The sequence below is a fragment of the Mesoplodon densirostris genome, chromosome 13, assembly GCF_025265405.1.
Source record: "Mesoplodon densirostris isolate mMesDen1 chromosome 13, mMesDen1 primary haplotype, whole genome shotgun sequence".
In the NCBI taxonomy this organism is placed as follows: Eukaryota; Metazoa; Chordata; class Mammalia; order Artiodactyla; family Ziphiidae; genus Mesoplodon; species Mesoplodon densirostris.
This window is the reverse complement of record NC_082673.1, coordinates 61,760,453-61,780,723: the sequence shown is the minus strand read 5'-3', so window position 1 is coordinate 61,780,723 and position 20,271 is coordinate 61,760,453. Positions and strand designations below refer to the sequence as shown.

The 20,271-nt window shown below is 36.4% G+C and overlaps 1 protein-coding gene across 3 annotated transcripts in view; it reads left to right on the top strand.

Annotated features, from left to right (window-relative positions):
• LRP12 (LDL receptor related protein 12) overlaps window positions 1–15,886 on the top strand; it is a 79,703-nt gene extending 63,817 nt beyond the window's left edge. For all 3 annotated transcript variants that reach the window (XM_060115492.1, XM_060115491.1, XM_060115490.1), the window contains 4 exons: window positions 4,728–4,930; window positions 6,434–7,538; window positions 9,030–9,162; window positions 13,631–15,886. In XM_060115492.1, the coding sequence (XP_059971475.1) occupies window positions 4,728–4,930; window positions 6,434–7,538; window positions 9,030–9,162; window positions 13,631–14,497 (2,308 nt within the window). In that variant the 3' untranslated portion in view covers window positions 14,498–15,886. The remainder of the gene's footprint in view (window positions 1–4,727; window positions 4,931–6,433; window positions 7,539–9,029; window positions 9,163–13,630) is intronic.
• The last annotated feature ends 4,385 nt before the right edge of the window (window positions 15,887–20,271 follow it).

Genomic DNA, 20,271 nt, shown 5'->3' with positions numbered 1-20,271 from the left:
AATGGAGAAGATTTGGTAAAACTAACAAGCTTGATTCAATAGACGCATGTATTACATAGGTGTGTAATGTTTATACCTATTTCAGTGAATAGAGAATACACACTCCTTTCAAAGACATATGTGACGTTTATTTTAAAATTGATTATGTATTAAATAAAGGAATTCTGAATGTATTTCCAGACTTTACATCATTCAGATTTTCTCTGATTATAATGCAGTTAAATTAGAAACCAACAATTTTAAAAACCCCATATGTTCAGAAATGTATTCCTAAATAACTTCTGCATTAAAGATGGAAATCACAATGAAACTCAAAATATTTTTAAATAGCCATAATGAAAGTGTTAGATATTAAAACTGTTGGAATACATCGAAAGAGTACTTAGAAAATTTTACAGCTTTAATGCATTGATTTAAAAATTAGTAAGATGGAAAATAAATAAGCTCAGCATTTTCTCAAGAGTTTAGAAGAAAAACTACAGGACAAATCTTTAGTAGAAAAAATAAAGTTAAGATCAGAAAATAATTAAATAGAAAAAATAACCAAAAGCTGGTTTTCTGAAAGAGTGAGGAAAATAGACAAAGACAGATCTCAAGGCAAGAGTGAAGAAAAAAGAGGAAAGGTACAAATAAAAATTAAAAACAAAAGTGTCTATAGTTATAAATACAATAATAGAGATTTTAGAAGTCGTAAAGGAGCATCATGAATGGTTTATACTGATACTTTTATACAATTAGAAGAAATGAAGCATTTTCTACATGTGTGTTACCAAAATTGATTCAAGAAGAATTAGAAAACTAATGAATGCAATAGCTATTAAAGAAATTAAATCAACAGTCAAAATAAGATTCTACACCGAGACAGTTTTACAGGCAAGTTTTGCCAAATGTATAGAGAAGCAATTTCCTTAACCTGATAAAAGTTATCGGTTTAAAAAATTTAAAAATCAAACTTAATATTGAAGTTAATTTTAGCAATAAGGACCAAGACAAGGATACATGCTTTCACTGCTTGTCAATACAACGTTCCAACAAATAGAGGTTAGTGGTATAAAAAAATGAAAAGGAAGAGGTGAAACTTTCCTTATTTGCCAATACTACACTTACCTACATAGAAAATCCAAACAAATTTAAAGACCACAGATATGAAAATTTAACCAGTTGTATGAAAGTACTATGTAAAGCTTTGCAACGATAAATTTTACTTTCAAGATAAAATGATAATTTCTAAGAAAATTTAAATTATCAAAACTGACTTAATGAGTTTAGGAAAAGCTGATTAAATCAAAAAGCATGAAGAAATTGAAAATCTCTACCCTAAATCATCTGTACTCTGAAGAGGCACAAGGCACAGGTTTGTAAACAGTGTCTTTGTTACATAAACTATTCTGAAGCATAAAAAAAGAAAAACTGAAAACTACTTTCACTTGTAAATGTATTTTAAACATCCTAAATGAATATTAGCAAACCAAATCCCTAGTAGTGTATATGTGAAGAGGTATTTATTGATTATTTCTTTTGTTCTGGATCAGGTCCCTGATTTCATGAATCTTAGTTGATTAAAAGTTGGGAGTTCCCTGGTGGCCTAGTGGTTAGGATTCTGGGCTTTCACTGGCATGGCCCTGTTTCAGTCCCTGGTCGGGGAACTGTGATCCCACAAAGCCACAAGGTGCAGCAAAAAAAAAAAAAAAAGTATATTAAAGGACACTTTGATTACTTCCATATTTTGGCTATTGTAAATAATGCTGCAATGAAATTTGGGGTGCATGTATCTTTTCTTTTTTTTTTTTTTTTTTTGCGGTATGCGGGCCTCTCACTGTTGTGGCCTCCCCCGTTGCGGAGCACAGGCTCTGGACGCGCAGGCTCCGGACGCGCAGGCTCAGCGGCCATGGCTCACGGGCCCAGCCGCTCCGCGGCATATGGGATCCTCCCAGACCGGGGCACGAACCCGTATCCCCTGCATCGGCAGGCGGACTCTCAACCACTTGCGCCACCAGGGAGGCCCCATGTATCTTTTCTAATTAGTGTTTTTTTCTTCCAGTAAATACCTAGGAGTGGAATTGCTGGATCATATGGTAGTTATATTTTTTTTTTTTATTTTTTATTTTTTTTGCGGTACACGGGCCTCTCACTGTTGTGGCCTCTCCCGTTGCAGAGCACAGGCTCTGGACGCGCAGGCTCAGCGGCCATGGCTCACGGGCCCAGCCGTTCCGCGGCATGTGGGATCTTCCCGGACCGGGACACGAACCCGCGTCCCCTGCATCGACAGGCGGACTCTCAACCACTGCGCCACCAGGGAAGCCCCGGTAGTTCTATTTTTAATTTTTTGAGGAATCTCCGTACTGTTTTCCATAGTGGCTACACCAGTTTACGTCTCCACCAACAGTGCACAAAGGTTCCCTTTTCTCCACATCCTTGCCAATGTGGCTTTGACAATAACCATTCTGACAGATGTGAGGTGATATCTCATTGTGGTTTTGAGTTGTATTTCCCTGATGATTAGCAATGTTGAGCATCTTTTCATGTGCCTATTGGCATCTGTGTGTCTTCTTTGGAAAAATGTCTGTTCAGATCCTCTGTGCATATTTTAATTGGGATGTTTGTTTTTTTGATATTGAGTTGTATGAATTCTTTGTATATTTTGGATTATTAACCCCTTATTGGACATATCATTTGCAAATATAGTCTCCCATTCAGCACAGCCACTCTGGAAAACAGTATGCAAGTTCCTCAAAAAATTAAAAATAGAATTACCAGACAATCCAGCAGTTCCACTCTTCATATCCAAAGAAATGAAAAAAAATAATTTGAAAAGATATATGCATCCCAGTGTTCATAGCAGCATTACTTATAGTAGCCAAGACATGAAAGCAACCTAAGTATCCATCAACAGATAAGTGGGTAAAGAAGATGTGATATAATGGAATATTTCTCAGCTATAAAAAAGAGTGAAATTTTACCATTTGCAACAACATAGATAGACCTACAGGGTATTATGCTTAGTGAAATAAGTCAGACAGAAAGGCAAATACTGTATGTTTTCAGTTTATATGGAATCTGAAAAATAAAACACATTAACGAATATAACAAAACAGAAACAGACTCACAGATACAGAGATCAAGGAGAGGGACAAGATAGGTGAGGGGTATTAAGAGGTACAGACTACTATGTATAAAATAAATAAGTTACAAGGATGTCATGTGCAGCACAGGGGAATATAGCCAATATGTAATATTAACTTTATATGGTGTATAAGCTGTAAAAATACCGAATCACTGTGTTGTACACCTGAAACTAATATAATAGTGTAAGTCAGCTATACTTCAAAAAAAAAAAAAAACTCCTCAGTAAAAGATACCATTAAGAAAAACTGACAGCACCAACTGTTGGAGAGAATGAGGGTTTGAGTGGATCTACATATATCTTGCATAACATACATGCCCCAAATAGATACATGTTTATACTATATAAAGAGCTCTTAAATAAGAACAAATTGTAAGGTATGAAGGATATAACAAGGCGATTCACAGAATTAGAAATAGCTAATAAACATAGGAAAAAGTGTTTCAATTTCAGTAAATAAGGAAATGCAGACTAGAATAATGATCAATCTATTTTATCCACCTAACTGGCAACAAATCTTTAGAAATAAAATGTTTCATTTTGCCAGAGTTGTGAGGTATAAGGTGCTTTTTCATACACACTTGGTGGAATTGTGAGTTGGTATAAACATTTTTCTCAGTGTTGCTGTCAAATTTAAAGTGGAATTGTGTCTTTTGACCTAGCAATTCTACTTCTAGAAAAATTTGTCCTAGAGAAATACTTACTCGTGTGTGTGGAGAGAACATGTATAAGGACTCCAGCATTGTTCATAATAGTGAAAAACTGAAAGCAGTCAAATTGTCAGCCTTTGTTATAGTTACTCAGAATATTTAAAGAGGAAATATCCTGGTATAATAATCCTTGGATAATTAACTTTATCATCACTTGGCTTAAGGCAGGAATCTCACTTTTCAGTGAGACATGTTAGTAGAAAATGCTATTCTGTTTTTTCTTTTTTCATAGCAGTGGCTAATTTTGTATGTGGTTCTTATTTGACTTTTCTGCCCTTTATTCATGCCCATATTTTATGAACTACAAGATAACGTTTGGTTATAAACCATTTATGTAGAAAAGTATTCCCAAACTCAGGGACTTTTCACTGAAGAAGTTTTTTGTTTGTTCATTTTTAACTTTTTTACTTGGCTCAGGTTTGTGTGATTTGCTCTCCTGAAAATGTAAGCTGTAAACTCATTAAGCAAGCAGATGAACCAGTCTAATCTAGAGAAGGCAGACTTCCTCTGTGTCTTTCAGTTCATCGAATTATGGAGTAGTTCAAACAGAACAATTTAGGGTGCTAAGAATTAGAAGTGGTCCTTCCTAAACACACACAGGGAGAAGAAAAAGAAGAAAGGTGCCAACTGTCTCCTGTTTTTTAGCGTTATTTTGGAATTTCGTGTTACTTATGAAGAAGTATTGTTCTGGAATCTGGGAAAGAGATACAAATGTTAGGAACACAGAAGCAGTATTATTATTTGTTGATGATATAGTCATGGGCCTAGAAGATCCAGGAGAATCAGTGAATATATGGAGGCTTATAATAAAGTCCTCAGTTACTTTGTATTATTAATGAAATTTTTTTCCAAAATTTCCTTTTCAGCAGGCTTTTCTGACTTTTTATTTGTAGTTTTCAGGATTTTGATATTCAAGGGTCCAGAAGATGCAGTTTGGACTGGTTGACGATAGAAACATACAAGAATATTGAAAGCTACAGAGCCTGTGGTTCTACAATCCCACCACCATATATTTCTTCACAAGACCACGTCTGGATCAGGTTCCATTCCGATGACAGTATCTCTAGGAAGGGTTTCAGACTGGCATACTTTTCAGGTGTGTTTTTAAATAAGAAGAAAAATATGGAACAGAATTCTATAGTATTTACTGCTCAGTCACTTCGGGACTCGCCTTCTAAACAATGTCCATTTAATTGTGACTCAGTCCTCAAGGCAGCTGAGATTGAGGAATTAGAGGCTAAAGGTTCAGGTACCATAGATCGGGGTCTCCAAAAGGCATTTTGTATAATCCTAATAAAATGATTAATTTTACAAACTAAGGTCAGTTTTCTTTTTACATATTTTGAATACGTTTATTTTAAAAGGAACTTTTTCCCCTCAAGTGTTTACCAGTATCCTGCAAGTTACTTCAGAATGTATTTTTGTGTGTGTGCATTACCCTTGTCTTTACACCTTCAAAGAAAAGACATAATCAATTTCCCCTTAGTAGTTTGTAGTATCAGAAGTCTTCTTTTGCTAATTCTTAAACTTTATCCAAAAAGAGTGAGCAAATCATACAAATATGAAGAACTCAGAGCATTAGAGTTATATAAATTTTTGCTGAAAATCATTTTACATTTTCTGAGATTACATGGTCTCCTTTAGCAACATATGCTGCTTTTTCTCTTTTTTATTAAAAGCACAGTCTTTGTAATATTTACTTAGGTTCTGAGGCACATTTTCTGTCACCTATTTGCCAGTAAATAAAAGTTGTTAATGGAGAGGTAGGCATTGGCCGACATCATCAGTGTGGACTGTAGGAATCTAATGTTTGGTTTTCTTTCCCTACCTCATTATTGTTATATATTTAAGATAGTCCACTAAGATAATCAGAATTCTATAAACATTTCCATTCTTTTCTCTCTTCTTCTCCCTACTGTTTTGTTGAGTAGTAAATTTATACCTTTAGCTCAGATTCATAAAATATTTTGCAGCTGTATTAAAACAGTTATAAAATGGAAGTACCATGTTGTGGTTATATGAAATGTTAGAAATAGAATAAAGTTAACTTATGATAATCTTAGCAAAAATTTGAGTCTAAATAATGGGCTTGCAAAATATGCTATGATACACAGCAAAATATTGTGTGTATGTGTATATATATATATATATAATATATATAGACAACTCAAAAAGAATATTAAAACTGGATTTGAAAAGGTGATTATTATAGAGGAGTTTTCCTTCATTGCAAAATGTTTATACAATAGAGTATTTGAAATTCTTAGGCAATACATCCTACTGACTTACATATCTTACATCACTTTACTAAATGTTCTGCAGTAAAATAGCTTCTGCGAAAACAGGATTGGTCTTTTCTCTTTAGATCAGCTGTAGAGATCTTCATGGAACAAATCATAAGTGTTTAATAAGTTGTTGAGTAATCAGTAAGCCAATATTAATTTGCCATTAGAGTTTAACCTATTTTTTGATCAAGCCCAACTATCATTTGGGCTAATCAGCATTTATGATAAAAATGCCACTTGCTGTTATATACCCTTTAAAGAGTATGTTTTTTCCTCCTTATCTCTCCATCTCCCTCCTCCCAATGTCCTCCCAGGGAAATCTGAGGAACCAAACTGTGCTTGTGACCAGTTTCGTTGTGGTAATGGGAAGTGTATACCAGCAGCCTGGAAATGCAATAATATGGATGAATGTGGAGATAGTTCTGATGAAGAGATCTGTGCCAAAGAAGTGAATCCTCCAACATCTGCCTCTTTCCAACCCTGTGCTTACAACCAGTTCCAGTGTCTATCTCGGTTTACCAAAGTTTACACTTGCCTCCCCGAATCTTTAAAATGTGATGGGAACATTGACTGCCTTGACCTTGGAGATGAGATAGACTGTGATGTGCCAACTTGTGGGCAGTGGTTAAAATATTTTTATGGTACTTTTAATTCTCCCAATTATCCAGACTTTTATCCTCCCGGAAGCAATTGCACCTGGTTAATAGACACTGGTGATCATCGTAAAGTCATCTTACGCTTCACTGACTTTAAACTTGATGGTACTGGTTATGGTGATTATGTCAAAATATATGATGGCTTAGAGGAGAATCCACACAAGCTTTTGCGTGTGTTAACTGCTTTTGATTCTCATGCACCTCTCACTGTCGTGTCTTCTTCTGGACAGATAAGGGTACATTTCTGTGCTGATAAAGTCAACGCTGCCAGGGGATTTAATGCTACTTACCAAGTAGACGGCTTCTGTTTGCCATGGGAAATACCCTGCGGAGGGAACTGGGGGTGTTATACGGAGCAGCAGCGCTGTGATGGGTATTGGCATTGCCCAAACGGAAGGGATGAAATCAATTGTACCATGTGCCAAAAGGAAGAGTTCCCATGTTCCCGGAACGGCGTCTGTTACCCTCGTTCTGATCGCTGCAACTACCAGAATCATTGCCCAAATGGCTCCGATGAAAAAAACTGCTTTTTTTGCCAGCCAGGAAATTTTCATTGTAAAAACAATCGTTGTGTGTTTGAAAGCTGGGTGTGTGACTCTCAGGACGACTGTGGCGATGGCAGCGATGAGGAGAATTGCCCGGTAATCGTGCCTACCCGAGTCATAACTGCAGCCGTCATAGGGAGCCTTATCTGTGGCCTGTTACTGGTCATTGCCTTGGGATGTACTTGTAAGCTTTATTCTCTGAGAATGTTTGAACGAAGGTCAGTATCAAGACAAAACTATAGTGCTTATGCTCTCTACAGTAAAAGCATGGCCCAAATATTTACAACACATTTTTAATGAGATTAGCAATATATTTTTGTTATATTGTTGAGAAATAAATACTTCTTATGATTTATAAAATGACTATGAAAAGCCTATGACTCAAAAGCCTAATAAGAACATTAAAAAACACATAAACACTAAGAGTTATGAGGTGAGAAAAGCCAATCTGTATTTCAGGTTAATCTGTCTTACAGGTATTTTGCAAGCTGTAATTCTCGGTTGTTGCTCTTTAACCTCGGTTTTTATAAATATTCAACAATTCCAGATAATTTGAGAACCTTCTATGTTGAAAGCATTATGCAGGTGAATAGAGAAATGAGTAGGAGTAATCTCATGGGCAGTTTACAGTTAGAAGGAAGGAATTGGTGGGTAGAATTAGATGACAAAAAATATAAATGTTGTAAGAGCTATAAAATAAAGTGGTATAAAAGTCGAAGGGGGCTTCCCTGGTGGCGCAGTGGTTGAGAGTCCGCCTGCTGATGCAGGGGCCACGGGTTCGTGACCCGGTCCGGGAAGATCCCACATGCCGCGGAGCGGCTGGGCCCGTGAGCCATGGCCGCTAAGCCTGTGCATCCGGAGCCTGTGCTCCGCAGTGGGAGAGGCCACAGCAGTGAGAGGCCCGCGTACCGCAAAAAAAAAAAAAAAAAAAAAAAAAAGTTGAAGGATCTCAGCTAAGTAAGCAGTGGTTCAGCGTTAAAGAGTGGCCTTCAGGGAGAGCTGTCTTTTGTGTGGTAGAGGACTCGGGACTGGACCTGGGAGAAGTTGATGGCAGAGAGGCCTTCTAGAAAGCTCCTGTGGAGACCATGACCGTCAGTCTCAGGAGAATTACAAATGATAGATACAACAAAGAAGTCATATACCAGACAGCTAAGAATAGATGCACAGTATCACAATAACCAAGTGCATCTTATCTTTGGTTCAGTATAAATGGCCAGAAAATGTTTTACTACATTGCAACATAGTACAATGAAGACCAGAGGTCTTGAGTTTAAGAACAAGTTATTCCAGAAAGGGTTTTGGTGACTCATTTCACTCTTTTCCTTATCTGAAAAGTAAATGTGTTGGACTTGCTGAATAAAGTGTCTTCTAAGAATTTTCAAATACTTTCACCTGAAGTCTCAAGCCCCTATGTTCTTAGGGGTTTAAAGATCTAGTACTTTTATCTTTTACGGAGATTTCTAATTTATTAAAACTTAGTGATCCAGGCCCCTAGTGTAAAACCGCATGAGGCTAAACTGTCCGCTTCATCTTTGTGTTCTCCGTGTAGGGTAGTATAGATACTCATCAAATGTTGGCTAAGTAAGCTTTATACAAATGAACAAGTATATTAAAATTCAGATTGTTTTAATTGTTGATAATTTAAAAATTACTGTTTTGGCTTGCCTTTTTTTTTTTTAACCCTTTTCATCCCCCTGTTTCTCTCAAAGATCATTTGAAACACAGTTGTCCAGAGTGGAAGCAGAATTGTTAAGAAGAGAAGCTCCTCCCTCTTATGGACAATTGATTGCTCAGGGTTTAATTCCACCAGTTGAAGATTTTCCTGTTTGTCCACCTAATCAGGTATGTTACAATTTATTATCTCTCTTTCCGTACCTCTTAAAATGAAATCTATGCTTGTATATAATGGTAAAGTATCCTTGACTGGGTCAGAATTTTTGCAGTCACATTAAGAATTAAATATATGGAGGATTTGAAATTATACAGTTGACCCCTGAACAACGAGGGGGCTAGGGACACCCACCCTCTGTGCAGGTGAAAATTCACATGTAACTTTGTAGTTGGACCTCTGTGTCTGGGGCTCTACATCCATAAATTTAACCAACCATGTATCATGTAGTACTATAGTATTTGCTATTGAAAAAAATCCACGTATAAGTGGTCCCGTGCATTTCAAGCCCATGTTGTTCAAGGGTCAACTCTGATTGTTCCATTGTATTTTAACAAATTCAGAAGTATAATTTTCATTCTTTACTTCTGATTGGTTAGGTGATTCTTAAGCATTTTACTGTTTAGGATAATTTAGTGTGTTAAAATTCAAAAGTAAAGTTTGACAACTTATTTTCTACTTGAACTATTTCAAAGATTTAAAAAGAAATACTAAAGTTGATATGCTTAGTAATAGATTAGTAACATGCTAGATTAAAATAAAAGTTGTTGAAATTAAGTTAACATTTCTACCTGACTTGAGAAAAAACTTCTTCACAGCTGGATTTTACAGTGCTTAAAAATTCATATCATTTTCTTTAAATAGTAACTCATTCTTTATTAATGTTTCTGAATTCTTTAAATTTTTGTGAGCAATTTTTTACTTCAGGTGTACAGTAAAGTGATCCAGTTATACATATATATATATTCTTTTTCAGATTCTTTTCCATAATAGATTATTATAAGATACCGAATATAGTTCCCTGCAATTTCTTTTTAAATTTCTTTTTCAATGCTTACGATTGTGCCAGGGTTCTTAAGGCCATTAAGGTTTCTACATTTAAAATGTAAATTTATTCAGAAACATTTCTAAAAATTGTTCCCAGTATCAGAATTAAGAAAAATTGATGAACATTGTTTTCCCAGTAATTTAATTCTGTTCAAAATGAAAGACCATTTCCTTTTTTGGTAAATAGGTTTCCAATTACAGTCGGTCATCTTATTTGAGTCTTTTAGGAAATCTTTGTGAGAATTTGATGTAATTTGCTAAGTAAGTAATTAGAACTTCCACTGGTTGGAATTTTGTGTGCAACATAGGAAAAACCTACATTGTGGCTTTTATATATTGTTATCCCTGCCGTGGGGAAGGGTTCTTTTTAGGTAGGAATTCAGAGGATGGTTAATTCCATCCACCCACTTCACCATCTATCACCCCACCCCTATACCCTGAGGCTACCTTCAAGAGGTTGGTCAACTGTGAAGTTAGAGGGAGTACAGTCCACACAAGACAGCCCTTACTTCTAAAACCAATTTTAAGTACAGGGGCTCCCAAACCATCCTCAGGTTTGATAATTCACTAGAAGGACTGAGAACTCATTGAAAGCTGTTTTACTTAATAGTATAATCTGGTATAACTATTATTGCTGGGAAAGGATCCAGATTAAATCAGCCAAAGGAAGAGACACGTAGGACAGGGTTCAGGAGGGTACCAAACACGACCCTTCCAATTGTCTTTTCCCCATAAAGTCAGGACAGTGTCATTCTCTCGACACAGGTGTGTGACAATATGCACAAAACATTGCCAACTAGGGAAGCTCACCCAAACTCGGTGTCCAGGGTTTTTATTGGAGCTGCATCACATAGGCATGATTAATTGCACATGTGGCTGATCCCAGTCTCTAGCCTCTGCAGAGGTTGACTGATTCTGCTGACTCAACACTCTCACGCTACATCACATTGGTGTGGCTCAGAGCCTCCACCTAAAACGCAGTGCAACTCTCTGGCTGGCCCAAGTCTCCATGCAATGACACTCCTGTCAAAGATGACATTCCAAGGTCTGAGGTCTCATCCCAGAAGTAAAGGGCAAAGGTCAGACCTCACTTTGGGTAAGGTTTCAATTCTTTACTACCTACTACAGCGTTTTTGTAGGGTTATAATTTACCTTTGTGAGGGAATTCTGCTTCAACAAAGTTTTAAAGTAAAATATGTTTGCAAATGGGAAACTAGATTTTATTCAGTTAATGAGATTACACTCTTATGTTTGAAACTTTTGGTAATAAATTATCAAATTTCCTTATTTGTTTTTGAAAAGAACAATAGGACTTCCCTGGTGGTGCAGTGGTTGAGAGTCCGCCTGCCGATGCAGGGGACACGGGTTCGTGCCCCGGTCTGGGAAGATCCCACATGCCGTGGAGCGGCTGGGCCCGTGAGCCATGGCCGCTGAGCCTGCGCGTCCGGAGCCTGTGCTCCACAACAGGAGAGGCCACAACAGTGAGAGGCCCGCATACCGCAAGAAAAAAAAAGAAAGAAAAAAAGAAAAAGAATCTTTTTTTTTTTTTTTTTTTTCTTTTTGCGGTACGCGGGCCTCTCACTGTTGTGGCCACTCCCGTTGCAGAGCACAGGCTCCGTATGCGCAGGCTCAGCGGCCATGGCTCACGGGCCCAGCCGCTCCGCGGCATGTGGGATCTTCCCAGACCGGAGCACGAACCCGTATCCCCTGCATCGGCAGGCGGACTCTCAACCACTGCGCCACCAGGGAAGCCCGAAAAAGAATCTTTTGATTACCAACTCATTCAAAATAGCAATCCTTTCTGAAGAATGCTTTTCTTCTGCTTCATAAACGGAAGAAGTATATAAAATGATTCCTAAAACAATCATGAGATCCCCTTGTAGAATCTAATGTTAAATTGGCAATCATTTAATTAAACAGACTTTGAAGCCAGTAGAGAGCTTCATCTCACTGACAGACTGTACTGTTAAAGACGGCTTTGAAGTGTGCTGAAGGCATTGTGGGTGGCAGCTGCATAAGAGGGGAGGATATCTGAAGAGCCTTGTATTCATTTCTGGATTTAGTGACAGTGCTCACACAAAGCCTTAGAACTAGAACGTGAATGCCAGATGAGGAGGACCAAATCTATGGAGCTCAAAGGGATGTGAGCCACTTTTTTTTTTTTTCAGTTAGTTTATAGTTACATTCCCAATTGGTGAAAAACCTTACTCATTCATATAGTAAATTTTATGTGCTGATATTCAGATTTCTTATTGACAATCTGTTATTTACTAAGGCTAGACTATGAAATATTCCTGTGATAGTAGCTTCTTAGCTTTCTGTGAATTATATTCCAGGGATTATGTTCAAAGGGTGTATATGGAAATCACAAATCTATATGGAAAACCTGAGGCTAGCTGTACGGTATCAGCTTGGATTTACTTCAATACCAGTCATAAACAGAGATGGAAAACATATGTTATCACATCTTCTTATTCTCTTCCCTTCTTTTTTTCTGTGGGGGGAAAGGCAAGAGCCATTCATTTGGCAGAGGGAAACTGTATCACCGTTTGAAAGGGAGTATATCAATTCACCATTGTTTCTTGGAAATACTGTATTTTAAATACTAAATGCCAGATTGATGAAAGCTCTGTTTGTTCCAAGTTTGATTACTCCTTTTTATAACCACTAGATGGAGCTTAAAGACTGTTTTTGTAAATACTGTAGTGTTTTGTTTTGTTTAATTCCAATAGTCATTCCTAGAAAAAAGAAAATCTAGATGATTTTTCTTTCAGTTGGGCAATAAGGTCACCTCCCATATGCACTAATTAAAAATCACCAATTTTCAAAGAATAAGGTTATAATTTATGTTTAACATGAAGCTGTAGAAAATAAGACTTAACTCTTTAAGATTGAGAAGGAACCCAAATGTCTCAAATACCATTGAATAGTTCTATAAACAAATTAATTTCTTTGGCTTTTTGTTTCCTGTGCTGCATTACAAATACAGTAATTTCTTTGTTTATGACAATATAAATAAATCCTCAATATCCACTCATTCAACAAATCTTTGAGAACCAACTGTGAGATACAACTTTTACATGTTTTGGAAGGTTTCAACCTTGTAAATCAAGTCTAACTTGTTCTGTGTTAAAACAAAAAAACAAACAGCCTGGTTTTCACACTCCTTTAGGTCATTTAGAGAATTATTGTAGAGATTCTTCTATCTTCCTAGCTAAAGAAGTATCAAATTATTTTCCATCTTTGGTGCATTTCTAGGATTGGATTACTATGTGAAGTTTTGAAACAAAATTGCTGTTGTAATTGGCATTAAACATCATTTTAAAGTTCATATGTGAAATGAAGTATCAAGAAAATCTTAAACACAATGAACAGTGGTTCAAGTTATAGGTTAGATTCTGGAGTGAGGTGAGCCTGTATCCATGAGAGAATTTAATTCATCCTCCATAGACTGTGAAATGAGTAATAGAACTTTCATCCACAACACATGCTGAATAGAAGGGTGTTTTCCATCTTAATACCTTGTTGTTAGCTGCCTTAAGATCTTTTCTTTCTTTCTTTCTTTCTTTTATTATTATTATTTTTTTTTTGCAGGCTTCTGTTTTGGAAAACCTGAGGCTAGCTGTACGGTCTCAGCTCGGATTTACTTCAATCAGACTTCCTATGGCAGGCAGATCCAGCAACATCTGGAATCGAATTTTTAATTTTGCAAGATCACGCCATTCAGGGTCATTGGCTCTGGTCTCAGCAGATGGGGATGAGGTTGCCCCTAGTCAGAGTACCAGCAGAGAACCTGAAAGAAATCATACTCACAGAAGTTTGTTTTCTGTGGAATCTGACGACACAGACACAGAAAATGAGAGAAGAGATACGGTAGGAGCATCTGGCGGGGTTGCAGCTCCTTTGCCTCAAAAAGTCCCTCCCACAACAGCTGTAGAAGCAACAGTGGGAGCAAGTGGAAGTTCCTCCACTCAGAATACCCGAGGTGGTCACACAGAGACCGGACGGGATGTGACAAGCGCGGAACCCCCAAGTGTGAGTCCGGCGCGTCACCAGCTCACAAGTGCGCTAAGTCGTATGACTCAGGGGCTACGTTGGGTACGTTTTACATTAGGGCGATCAAGCTCCGTAAGTCAGAACCAGAGCCCTTTGAGACAACTTGATAATGGGGTAAATGGAAGAGAAGAAGATGATGATGTCGAAATGCTAATTCCAGTTTCTGAAGGAACTTCAGACTTTGATGTGAATGACTGCTCCAGACCTCTTCTTGATCTTGCCTCCGATCAAGGGCAGAGGTTCAGACAACCATATAGTGCAGCAAACCCTGGAGTAAGACCAAGTAATCGCGATGGCCCCTGTGAGCGCTGCGGTATTGTCCACACTGCCCAGATACCAGACTCTTGCTTAGAAGCAACGCTGAAAAATGAAACGAGTGATGATGAAGCTTTGTTACTTTGTTAGGTACAAGAATCCCATCAGGGAGATTGGATACAAGTTGGAGCAATATCCATTCATTGTTTTGTAACTTTACAATTAAACTAGTTTTAATTTAAAAAGAGAAAAGATGCAGGGTGATTTCTTACTATCATATGTTAGCCTGCATGGTTAAATTAAACACCTGTAACTCTATAAACTTTAGAGTTTACTATTTTAGCAGCTAAAAATGCATTATGTATTCAGATTGTTCAATAATGTTCTTCCATTTGTTTCTAATTGTTTTCATCCCGGTACTGTAGTTCGCAGTAGAGATATGGCTGCTAAAACTCATTGACTGTCAGTTTCTATCTATCCTATGTTAAAACGTTTCTTTGTTCAAAATAATACCTTCTTTTAATTGAACCCTTTATGCTTTTGCCAATACATCTTGTAACTTAATATACTAGATGTTAAGGTTGTTAATATAAAAAGAGAAAAAGTCCTTATTCTCACCTGTTTTTATTTGTATAACATCTGTCTAAACATTATTAGATTTCATAATAGGAGCTTGTCAAAGGGAAAAAAACTTTGTCTAACATTTTTTCTCTTACGTTTAACATGCAGTGATGTGAAGTTTAGATAGATTAGATAAATTAATGGCAAAAACAAAACTCTTTTATAAATTTTCTAATGTTGACTTTAATACTCTAATATGGTACAAACCAAATGGTAAAAAACCCAAGTCATTTCTTTTTTTATCTCTGTTTAAGGACAGAATTAAGCGGATGAAGATATTCTACTATGCATTAAATCTTGAACTTTATAAAATATGTACAAAGATTGTACAAGATAAGTTCCAACTGGTGATGTCTTTCCCTGATACAGGGTTATGCTTGTATTGGACCCTAGGGATTTGCACTAAAATCATATCAAGGTCTCAGATGAGTTTAGTGCAGAAGCACTATCACTTTAAATACTATTATTTGCTATCATAATGACTATATATTTCCATAGCTTACGGCGGGGAGCGTGAGGGGGCATTTTTATTACAACTTGAGGTTGCTTTGCTGGTTTCATATTTATTTGTTGTATTTAAAAACTGCATTATAGTAAGAAAGTGATTTTTTCAATATATTTTATTCATAAGGGGAGGATCATGCTACATGTTGAAAAGCAAATTAAGAAATCATTCAGATCACCTCCCTTTTTTAAGTAAAGTGAATTGCAAAACCCCGCATATTTTTTTATTCTCAATTCCCATTTATTTATTCTTTAGCTGTCTGTTTTAGTAGCTTAATGTGAGTATGAAAAATGTATTTGTGTGTGATTATTGCTATTTATTAAATTTTAAATACTTTGCTGAATGTCATTTTAAAGCATGTTTGAGGTCTTGTGTATTTGTCTTGTTATGCTGTCAGGAAGAACTGACTGAAATGTTTTAATATGTATCAAAAATTAAAATGACTTCTTTTTTTTTGTATTGCCTTGAGGTACTTTTTAAATCAAAGTTTCTCTTTATTTTTGTTCATTTGGTGCATATACAAATTCAGGCCATGAAGTATGCAGTGTGTCTAGAAGAAAAATTAAAGAGGGGATGTCTTCCTTAACTCCCTTATAGTAAAGTAGTAGCTTGCACCAGTTCTCAAGGGTAAAAAAATCCCTAAGGACCTGGACATTATTTTGCCTTTGAAAAACCTGCCTTTTAATTGATGTGTCTTATAAGAGTCAGTAACTCTATCAGTTCTCTTTTTATATTATTTTCAGATACATTTTAGACCCCTATACAATATTTTACTGGCAGAATTTGGGTTACCAAATTAACCTTGTTTAGCTCCTACTAATTATATACTATTATGTATAGGTTTTTTGTTTTTGTTTTCTGACATATATTTTAATTTCTTTGTTTAATTAACTAATACATCTTCTTGATTCAAACAGTAAAAAAATTAAGTCTCTCTCCTATCCCTGACAGCCATCTTCTAGTTCCCTTTCAAAGAAATAGGTACCAAGACCCAATTCTTGTATACCCTCCAGAAATACCATATAGATACATAAATGTATCTATATGTATAAATGCTATATGATGTAATACAAATTGTAACATACTATGCATTCTTTTTCTGTACTTTTTTTCAAGGGAAAAAGTGTATCTGCTACTGGTTGAATATTAAAAGTACAGTTGGGTATTTCTGTTATTTGACTTTTCACATTTAAAAATTTGATCTATCCTGAATTTAAGGCTCCAGTTTTTCTTCCTAGGTAACTACCTAGTTCCTGCAAGTCTGTTTATTAAGTCTGTCCTTTCCTTGCTGTTGGAAATGGCCCTTTTATCACATTGCAGATTTTCATATTATGTGGATATATTTCTAGACTCTAATTCCATTCTCTTCAGTTGAGTTGCCTTTCTTTTTTTGTACCAGTCCTACACTGTTTTAATAACAGTAATTTTTAAATGTTCAAATATTCTTGCTTATTTTTCCATTTGAACTTTAGAATCAACCCTTTGTTTGTGTTCTACAAAACAAATCCATTGTACATTTTTTTTTTTTTGGACAGTTTTACTTTTATAGGTCAACTTGGGGAAATTTGACATCATTATCATGTTAAAGCTTCTATCTAAACCATGGTGCCCTATCCAAAAATGGTTCCCAATTTGTTCAAGTCTTTTTTGTTGTTTCCTTCACAGATGCTTCGCATTTTACTTTACAGAGATCTTGTATATGTTTTTCAAGAGTTCTTAGAAATTTTATTATTTTTGTTACCATTATTAAGGAAGTCCTTTCTGTTTATAATTTAGTCTGATTTTAGTATATATGAAGGCTAATGACTTATTTATGTTAATTTTCTACCCAGCTACCAGACTCTCATGTTTGTAATGGTACTTCAGTTAATTCTTTTGTGTTTTCCAGTTATACAGTCGTGTCTTCCCATTTGCATACCTCTTTATGTCTTGATTGCATTGTCTAGTACTTCTAGAATAATGTTAAAATATATTGGCTATAATGAACTGGGTTGAGATATATACATTTAATCATGTTAAGGAGTATCCATTGATCCCTATTTTAAAATAAATTAGTCAAGAGTGCATGTTGAATTTTATCACATGCCTTTTCATTTTCTATGGAGATGATCATACGATTTTTCTCCTTTGACCTTTTAATATATTTTGTCACTTTGAACCATCCTTGCGTTCCTGAAATAAACTCTACTTGACCATATGTATTATTCTTTTAATATATTTCCAGATTATGTTTCATATTTTATTTAATATATTTGCATCTGTATTCATCAGTGCAGTTGTGTGTGTGTGTGTGTGTGTTCACGTGCACGCTATCTTTAAGAAGTTTTGTTATTTTATGCTGGTAAATTGGAAATGTTTTTCCTTTTCCTGAGTTCTGGAACAGTTTGCACAGCATTGGAATTTTCTCTTCCTTAAAATTTCAGTGAAATTATCTGGTGTTGGTAGATGTTTGGCAATAGCTCTTTGACAGCTCTTTTAGTATCTGTTATGGTAATTGGTCTGTGTAGTTTTTATGTCTTAGCTAGGGTCATCAACCATCCATCTTGTCCATGTTTTCAAGTTCATTTGCCTAGAGGTGAGCAAAGTTACCCTCCTCTTTTCTGCATATGGCTCTTTCCCCCTTATTATGTATTATGCTTGCTCCCTTGTTTTCTTAATTAAGATAGCTAATGGTTGACCTATTTTGTTGTTGTTTTTGTTTGCTTGTTTCCCCCAAGTGGTATGCTTTGAACATCTCTTCTGTTATTTTTCTGTTTTCCAATTAATTGATTTCCTTGAATTTCCTACTTTTTGCTTTCCTTAGTCTATTCTGTTGTTTTTTTCTAACTCCTTGAGTTAGCATTCAGTATAATCATTTTTATTTTTTCTTAATTATTAATATGAGATTTAAGGTGTGGACTTGAGTACTGCTTAAGCTGAATCACTTAGGTGAACTAGTGTTGCCATTACTGTTATATTCTAGGTGTTCTGAAGTTTCAGTTTTTATTTCCTCCTTAACCAACAAGTTGTATAAAAGAAGGCTTTTTCCCTTTTTCTTTGCTGTTTTTTTCCCCCCAGATAATGGCAGTTTGGTGTGGGTAGTGGTTTTGTTTTCTGATTATTTTATTAGTTGTTATGTTTTAGCATCAGGATCAGAGAATGTTATGTGTATTATATTTACTGTGGAGAGTTTATTGTCTTTTCTTAATTTTAAAATATTCCAGGATCACTTTAAAAAATCATATTCTCTGTTTACAGGGTATAGATTTTAATAGATATTACTCAGGTTTATCCTGTATCATTTAGATCTTCCCTTCCATCAAAGTACTTGATGAATGTTAACAAGTACTTTGTCTTGTCTTATCCGTCTGTCTGTCAGAGCTCCAGTGTTGGTATAAAGGAAGAGAGGGGGAACCAAGGGGCTGCGTCAGACGAGCTCTGGGGGCAACAGCCCTGCCTCAGCTCACGTCATTCACTAGGACTGAGAATATAAGCACGTGATGAGGGGAGTCTTCCAACAAGCTGTTGGGGGTTTGGCTGCTACTACTGCTTACCACCGGCATCCACCGTTAAGCTGGAAATAAATGCATACGACAGGTTAAAAGAATAAAGGAAGAACGAGCAGATTGAATTCACAAGGTGTTTATCGAGTCCCTACCACAGACCCAGTAATGCTGACAGCGGTGACCTGCCTGCTGCTCTCCATTCAAGCTGCTTGGCCATTCCCTCTCACCCTGCTGAATTCCAGGCAGAAGATGACAGCAACTTGCTAGGACTCATTTTACTCAAGTGGGCCCTTGTTTAAAAATCGATAGACATCTCTGCAGAAGCTTCTTATGAGCTAGTCTCCGAAGGACCAAAATGTCACTTATGCCACATTCTGTTGTTCAAACGAATCACTAAGGCCAACCCAGATTCCACAGAAAGAGAAACTGACTCCACTCTCCATAGTAGATGTAGCAAAGAATTTGTGACTTCTGTAATCTACCCCAGGACAGTGCCTGATACATAAGAAACACCAAGTTGCCAGAATTAATATTTTAAGCAGAAAAACAGTGCTACAGTCCCAGTAAGAAGCTCATTTGCTAAAAGGTTATCAAATTAGCTTCTCTGTCACGTCACGTACATTAATTGTGCATATCTTAGTTGATTAGAAATACAGTAGTGTAACAATTTGCCTTAGCATATTTGAATGAGAAATCATAACATTGATGCAAATTTAGATAAGCATGTTTAGGCATTTGATGAATGTTAACAATTAGCAGTTATTTTTCAACTAAGTTTATTTCAACATGTTATCATAACCTGTAAATTTTTTTTTTTTTTTTTTTTTGGTACACGGTCCTCTCACTGTTGTGGCCTCTCCCGTTGCAGAGCGCAGGCTCCGGATGTGGAGGCTCAGCGGCCATGGCTCACGGGCCCAGCCGCTCCACGGCATGTGGGATCTTCCCAGACTGGGACACGAACCCGTGTCCCCTGCATCGGCAGGCGGACTCTCAACCACTGCGCCACCAGGGAAGCCCACCTGTAAAATATTTTTAAATTTATTAGAGGCAACATCGTGGATAAAAACAATGGAGCCACATTGCCTGTCCTGCTTCTTCCTATCATGCAATCTTCAACAAGTCCCTTAATCACTTTGTACTTAAGTTCTTCATCTATAAATGGGGATAATAGGGCTGTTGGAAGATTAAATTAATGTATGTAAAGCTCTTGGAGCAGTGCCTGCCTCATTATTAAGGACTACATCTTTGCTATTATTGTCATTGTCTGAATGTTCAACAGAGAACATCTCTGAAGCTTGAATTAAATCAGATAT